The sequence below is a fragment of the Microchirus variegatus genome, assembly GCF_963457635.1.
Source record: "Microchirus variegatus genome assembly, chromosome: 9".
NCBI lineage: Eukaryota > Metazoa > Chordata > Actinopteri > Pleuronectiformes > Soleidae > Microchirus > Microchirus variegatus.
Genome location: NC_139810.1, coordinates 2,690,974 through 2,697,764, shown reverse-complemented (window position 1 = coordinate 2,697,764; position 6,791 = coordinate 2,690,974). Strand labels below are relative to the sequence as shown.

Sequence of the window (6,791 nt, the reverse complement as noted above, 5' to 3'; positions counted from 1 at the left end):
CAATTTAAAGTGTGTTTTCTTGTTTCCCTCAGGAGAGTATGTACGAGCAGACTGCTCTGATGAGTCCAGCACTAAGTGTTCTGCCTGTGAGAAAGGAACCTTCAACGATGTCTTCAGTGGACTCAAAAAGTGCTTGTTATGCACGAGCTGTGATTCAGGTAGATGTTGTTGTTATTATTGTTATTATTATGAACTCAATCTATCAAACTTTGAGTTAAACTTTGTTTAAAACGTACTTTTCTAACAAGCCTCTTGTGTCTTCTGTGCTAACACTAACCTGAGCTTCTGCTCTGCACTCAGATCCACTTCTGTTTCTGTCTGTCTCTGTCGGCCTGAACTCTCACTTTCACGAGATGTCAAAACATCACAAGTTCTATCACATGACTCAGTCACAGGATTGAACACGAGGAGAACATTTTCACTTCTTCTTTCCTTTTCACTCTCTGTCTCAGTGAGACTTGACTTCTCATCGTTTTTTAATCTCCACTCTCGTGAATCCAAGTCACTTTATAGAAAGAATAAACCTGATTGTCGTTGTCCTAAGACAAGTCTGACATTTAATGCAAAAATTATTGGAGTTTTGTGTCTTTAAGCACTTTAAGTGCTGATATATGAAGTACTAACTATATGTATATAAAAAGCTGAATTGATATGATATTGTTGTTGCTCCATTATTTGGAATAATGGATGGAAGGATTTTTGTTCACTGTTGTTTGTAAAACCGAGGTTAATTTTTGTTGTGAGGGTGATTCAGCACCACCTGGTGGCCAACATGCATAGTTAGAGATGGCCACTACTATATATATATACAGTGGTATGCAAAAGTTTGCACACCCCTGTAAATGTTCATGATTTTCCTTTATAAATCATTGGTTGTTTGGATAAGAATTCTCAGTTAAATATATCATATAGGAGCGAAAACACAGTGATATTTGAAAAGCGAAATAAAGTTTATATGATTTACAGAAAGTCTGCAAGGATTATTTAAACAAAATTAGGCATGTGCATGTCATTTTTTTGATTTCAATACCTTTAGCACTAATTATTGGAACTCAAAGTTGGTTTGGTGACCTCAGTGACCTTTGACCTCCATACACAGGTGAATACAATCATGAGAAATAGTATTAAAGGAGGTTAATTGTAAGAGTGGCAACATGGGAGCCTCAAAACAACTCTCAAATGACCTGAAAACAATGATTGTTCAACATCATGGTTTAGGGGAAGGATACAGAAAGCTATCTCAGAGATTTAAGCTCTCAGTTTCAACTGTGAGGAACATTGTGAGGAATGTGAAGACCACAGGAGAACAGTTCTAGTTAAGGCCTGAAGTGACAGACCAAGAAAAATCTCAGATAAGCAGAGGTGAAGGATGGTGAGAACAGTCACAGTCAACCCACAGACCAGCTCCAAACACCTACAACATCATCTTGCTGCAGATGGTGTCACTGTGCATCGTTCAACTATTCAGCGCACTTTACACAAGGAGATGCTGTACGGAAGAGAAATGCAGAAAAAGCCCTTTCAGGAACATTTACAGGGGTGCCCAAACTTTTGCATACCACTGTATATATATATATATACATATATATATATATATATATATATATATATATACTACAAGTTTAGGAGTAGTTGTTGACATGCAGTGTTTCACATATTTATCAGACCATCTGTCAAAAAAACGAGAAAACATAAACATTTTAGAAATTACGGAAGCGCATTGTATTCACTTGGAAAAAAAACACAAAAAACTTGTGTTTTTTGTTTTCAGTTTGATTTTTTGAATATTTAAATATTTTCCCTGTTTTTCTGTCTCATTTTTTTTTCAGTTTTTCGGAGTGAATTCTTTTCTGTTTCAAGTGAATGCAAGGCGATTGCGGCGCCTCAGCAGCACACGCGTGTGGATCCAATATTTTCAGCAGTCTCCTGATCGTCTCTTGAGTCACCACGTAACCAGCCTGAATGCATTTCAAATGCATCAAATTTGCACGAAAAACAGAAAAAAAATTACTCAGAAAAGAAAAAATTACTCAGAAAATCAGGAAAAGAATTAAACAGAAAAACACAAAAAAAATATTCAAAAAATCAAACCGAAAATGAATTACTGAGAAAAACAGGATTTTTTTTTCTTTCAAGTGAATGCAATACGCTTCCGTAAAGAAATCCTTAAACTAAGCGTTTTATTGTTATTTATCTCACCTTTTTCACGCCCACATTTGAGCCGGCGTCTTCTCTGAGAAGTGAATCATATCCACTTATGAAGAAGTGCAGATGATGAAAATCCACCTGTTTACCTTCACTGACGTCTGTGTTGTTGTTGACAGACTCTGGTCTGAGGACGTCCAGACCGTGCATCACCACACAGGACACACTCTGTGAACCTGTGGAAGGGTTCTTCTGTAGAGAACCTAAACACAGACACTGTGAAGCAGCGGAGAAACACAGCCGCTGTAAACCAGGACAGTACATCACACATAATGGTAAATACACACACACACACATATATATATATATATATTTGATATATATTTGTTTTCGCCAGAGTCACGGACGGATTTGGATGACATTTTCTGGAATTGTAAGCGTGTTGTGGACGTGATCCGTAGACGTTAGCACTGGTTACAACACTCGCCGTCTGACCCAGGCACGCCAGCCAGAGGCGCAGCTTGTGAACAGGCAGGGCAGGCAACTGCTTGGGGCCCCCGAGCTGATAGGGGGCCCCCCCCGACACTCGGAGCCTGAGGGCTGTTTTTACTGAAATGTGCAGTGAGCAGCCGCCTCCCCGTCCCCCTTAAACAACAATGACATCTCAGTAGGAAACCCCCCCCCCTAAAGGGGCCCCACCTCACTTTAACCTGTGTGAAGTTATTGTTCTGCAAGTTGGAAAAAAAAGAGGATTATTTTACACTTTTTTACTCAGTTTATATATGTTTTTTAAAAGCTATTTACGGTATTTTATTGTTCTTTACATTTATATTTAATTACACGGTTTTTCCATGTTATTCCATTCATTTTGAAAAAAAAGAATATTTTGAAATCATACATTTTTCGTTGGTGTCAGATTATTTATAACATAATGGTGATGAACACTTGTTGGAAGGAAGGGCCCCCTGGGGATTTTTTGCCTAGGGCCCCTACAGACTCTAGAGTCGCCTCTGGTGCCAGCGGGGTGTATCATGAAGGCACTGAGCTGCCTTGGCGGAGGTCTGCGCTCTCCGAGTGCTTTTCGAGTTGTTTTTGATTTGCCAACACAGACGGCGAGTGTTGTAACCAGTGCTAGGGTCTATGGTTCACGCCCCAAAATGTAATCACTTCCTGGTCCCATTGCAGACATTTCCTGAAAACGTCATCCAAATGCGTCCGTGACTTTTCGAGTGATGTTGCCAAATCATGATAAATCATGAGGTAACTACAGATTTGCAAACTGTCTGTGACCCAGATCACAGCTGTCATGTAGCGGCTGATTTGCTCATTTTGAATTGGTAAACAAACGCTTTGACACTTTAAATGTCCATAATGGATGATTAGTATTTGATGTCATTTTAAACCTCTATCCCATCGTTCTGTGTTCACTGCATTTGTTACAGGAACAGCAGTGACAGACACACAGTGCGCTGACTGCACTGACGGCACATTTTCAGACGGGACGTTTTCCTCTTGTCAGCCTCACACACAGTAAGTGACGCTGATCCTGAATCACTCGGAACATTTGTGTTTGTTTTGAGAGTTTGGAGGTGAGACAGGTGTCAACACTCCATCTGAACGGTGGCCTCGGACACGGAAATCCAGAAAGGACCAGACTGACCGTTAGTCAGATTGCCCTAATACTTTGGATATGGGTTGAGCATGACCCGATGGTGTGCATCCTTGATTTTCACATTTTACGGAGGAATTTTAATTTTCACTGATTACCAGACAGGCAGTGGCTCGTCAGCAAAAAAAAAAAAGTATCTCGGAATGACTTGAAATTCACCATCATAATAGTCGGAATCGCCCTGAACAAGGATCTGTTGAAAATATTTGCAAAACTCTTAAGGAATAATTTTAATGAATTTTTGAAATTCAGGAAATTATCCATTTGCCCTGATTAGTCACATTTGCGTTGTCCCTAATGAAGTTGCACAGTGTTTGTATTATTTTAGCCTTTACGTTCCTCATCATTCATTACCATAACTGAAAAATCTTCTTCAGCTCCCACTATAGGAATACATACTTGTACATGGGACTCATATTTTTTTATTCTGTAGTTTAGTACACTGTGAAGTTTGAGTTTATAAGGAAAACAGTTTGTTTTAGCTGCAGGTGAAATAAAATGTCCTTCTGTCGTTGCAGATGTGAACACATTGTTCTGCTCACAGGAACTGCGTCAGCTGATGCTAAATGTCGAGAAGGTTCAAACATCAGCGTCGTCACCATCGCTGTCCCCGTTTTTGTTTTAGTAGCAGCTCTTTTATGTGGTGTTATATTTGCAGCTTTGCGCTTCAAGAAAAGTCGATCAGGTAAGATCTGTGTGGAGTTACAGATGCTGAGTCACGCCACTGTTGAGATGTTAATAATTGTATTTGTGTTTGTTACAGGAAAACATGGAACTGTCCAGAATTCCACCAAAAAGGTACGTTTGTTGCTTTCTTTTTGACGCCGTGTGTAGATCTGGGTGTGTTGTGGTGCAGGACTCTTAGAGCTCTATCCACACGACGACGCAACCAAAACAATATTTTTCTTTGTTGTTTTTATAAAAAAAAGTTTTCTGAGAACGTGGCATCGTTACAGGAAATGTCCACACGGACACCCCATTTTTAAATAGCGCTTAATTCAAACGACAAGAAAGAGAAAGTCTAAGGGCGCTTTCAGACCTCTAGTTCGATTGCTTTGGTCTGCACCAGTCAGAAAAATGTTACAATGCAGCAAACGGACGTGGGTACCGTTCTAAACGAACCAAAATAGACCTTGCAGATCATCGGCATTAATTTTGAACATCATTCGCGGCTGCGACTCCGAACAAACGTCATGATTTATTTGACTCGCCGACTAACTTCAATCGCATCGGAACCGGACTAATCCCCGATTTCCACCGGGCTGTGCTGCGCTGATGGCAGTGCTGTACAGCCTTAACGCGCCATTGGGGAATGAAGCTGGGCAGAGAACGGCGCCAAACCGCTCCACTGAGGTTCCGAGGCGCTGACTCGCCCGGTGGAAATCCGGGGTTATCCAGTCTCTCATACCCATAATGCATTAAACTAGACCGTTTGGTCCCATTTGGTTTGGTTACTTTGACGCCAGAGGAACCGTACCAAAGTAGGGCGGATAAAGCGGTCCGAGACCCTGATTTGGTGCGCACCAATTAGGACCGAGATTACACTCGCACCTACGCAAACGGACCGAACCACAGCATTTGGTGCGCACCAAACGTGTTGGTACCGAATGCTGTAGGCGTGAAAGCACCCTGAGTCTTAATAATGACCATAATACCAGAAGGAAGAGGGACGGCATGCTAACATGCTAACATGCTAACAGTAGCGATGGATAGGGCAGTTTGGCGAAAAGATGACATCACTGATGATTGTTTTTACATTTCTTTTAAAAGACAGAGGAACTCAAGATGATGGAATCAGCCTGAGCAGAAACAGGTGAGATATTTCTGTATCTACAACTGAGTGTTTTATTAGTCCAGGAGGTGAATGTGTTGTAATATCCACATCTAACCTGCAGGGGTGCTGTCACATTTCCTTTGTAGGTGAACAGAACTGAAGCAGCTGCCTCACTCTCCACGTTCAACAGAGTGAAACAGACATTTACCTCAGTGGTCCCTCAGCAACAGACTGTCAGAGGAATGGACTGCAATAACAAGCAGTTTGGGAGAAAGTCCACAATTGGCTGTCTGAGACAACAGTGGTGGTCAACCGCCACTGAAGAACCATGTCTTTCACTTTTCATTTGAAGATTCAGACAAATGAAATGTTCTCCATATCAAGAAAAGTCTTGGATGATGACATCAGTCGCTCCGGCTCTTAGCAGAAACTTAGCAGTGACTCTCTGGAGTCAGATGAAGGGACGTTGAAGATGAAGACGGCAGAATAATGTTCCTGACAGTTGTTCTCACGAGGTCAAATCTTTAAAGGCGCCATCTGTAACAATGTGGCCAAAAACGGTTACTACACTCAAAATCAAAACAGTGTGGCGAGTCGTTTTTTTTTCACTTTTCTGTGGCATGGAACACAGTTTTAAGATCATTTGAGGCGAGAAATTAACAATTTAGAGTCCAAACATGTGCTGTGTGTTTTAGTGATGGGTTGGTCGCGAATGAAACGGCTCTTAGAGGGCTCTTTGAAGTGAACGACGGGAGCTTATGTCACTTTATGTCACTCTCTCTCTCTCTCTCTCTCTCTCTCTCTCTCGCTCTCTCTCGCTCTCTCTCGCTCGCTTTTTTTTTCTCTTCGCACCGCACGTGATTGGTCAATATGCATGAGTGCCTTGTGTTTGCGCTGAGCAGCGGGGGGAGGGGCGGTAGTTACACTCGCAGCAGTAACACACGATGGTAGATACCTTTACCACAGTAAGAAAATGAGTGACACCAGGAAAAGAAGCAAAATCTGGAACCATTTCAATTTTGTTGACAACACAGTGGCAGAGTGTAGAGTCTGCAAGAAAAGAATATCCTACAGAGCCAGCTCCACAAACAACCTGCACAGCTGAAGCACTTGGTATTTCTTAATGCCAACCTCGACCTTAATTAAAGATCTGGGTGTTCATTTTTTTTCTTTTTGTTTTGCATATTTTAATCTATATTTTAT

The 6,791-nt window shown here is 41.3% G+C and overlaps 1 protein-coding gene across 2 annotated transcripts in view; it reads left to right on the top strand.

Moving 5' to 3' along the window:
• Positions 1-6,359, top strand: part of LOC310932426 (tumor necrosis factor receptor superfamily member 14-like) — an 11,597-nt gene extending 5,238 nt beyond the window's left edge. The window contains exons 3-9 of one of the 2 annotated variants that reach the window (XM_083895744.1): positions 33-158; positions 2,325-2,480; positions 3,588-3,675; positions 4,333-4,499; positions 4,578-4,612; positions 5,585-5,627; positions 5,735-6,359. In XM_083895744.1, the coding sequence (XP_083751870.1) occupies positions 33-158; positions 2,325-2,480; positions 3,588-3,675; positions 4,333-4,499; positions 4,578-4,612; positions 5,585-5,617 (605 nt within the window). In that variant the 3' untranslated portion in view covers positions 5,618-5,627; positions 5,735-6,359. Of the gene's footprint in view, positions 1-32; positions 159-2,324; positions 2,481-3,587; positions 3,676-4,332; positions 4,500-4,577; positions 4,613-5,584; positions 5,628-5,709 lie in introns of both variants that reach the window. The other variant, XM_083895745.1, reaches the window with a different exon arrangement.
• The last annotated feature ends 432 nt before the right edge of the window (positions 6,360-6,791 follow it).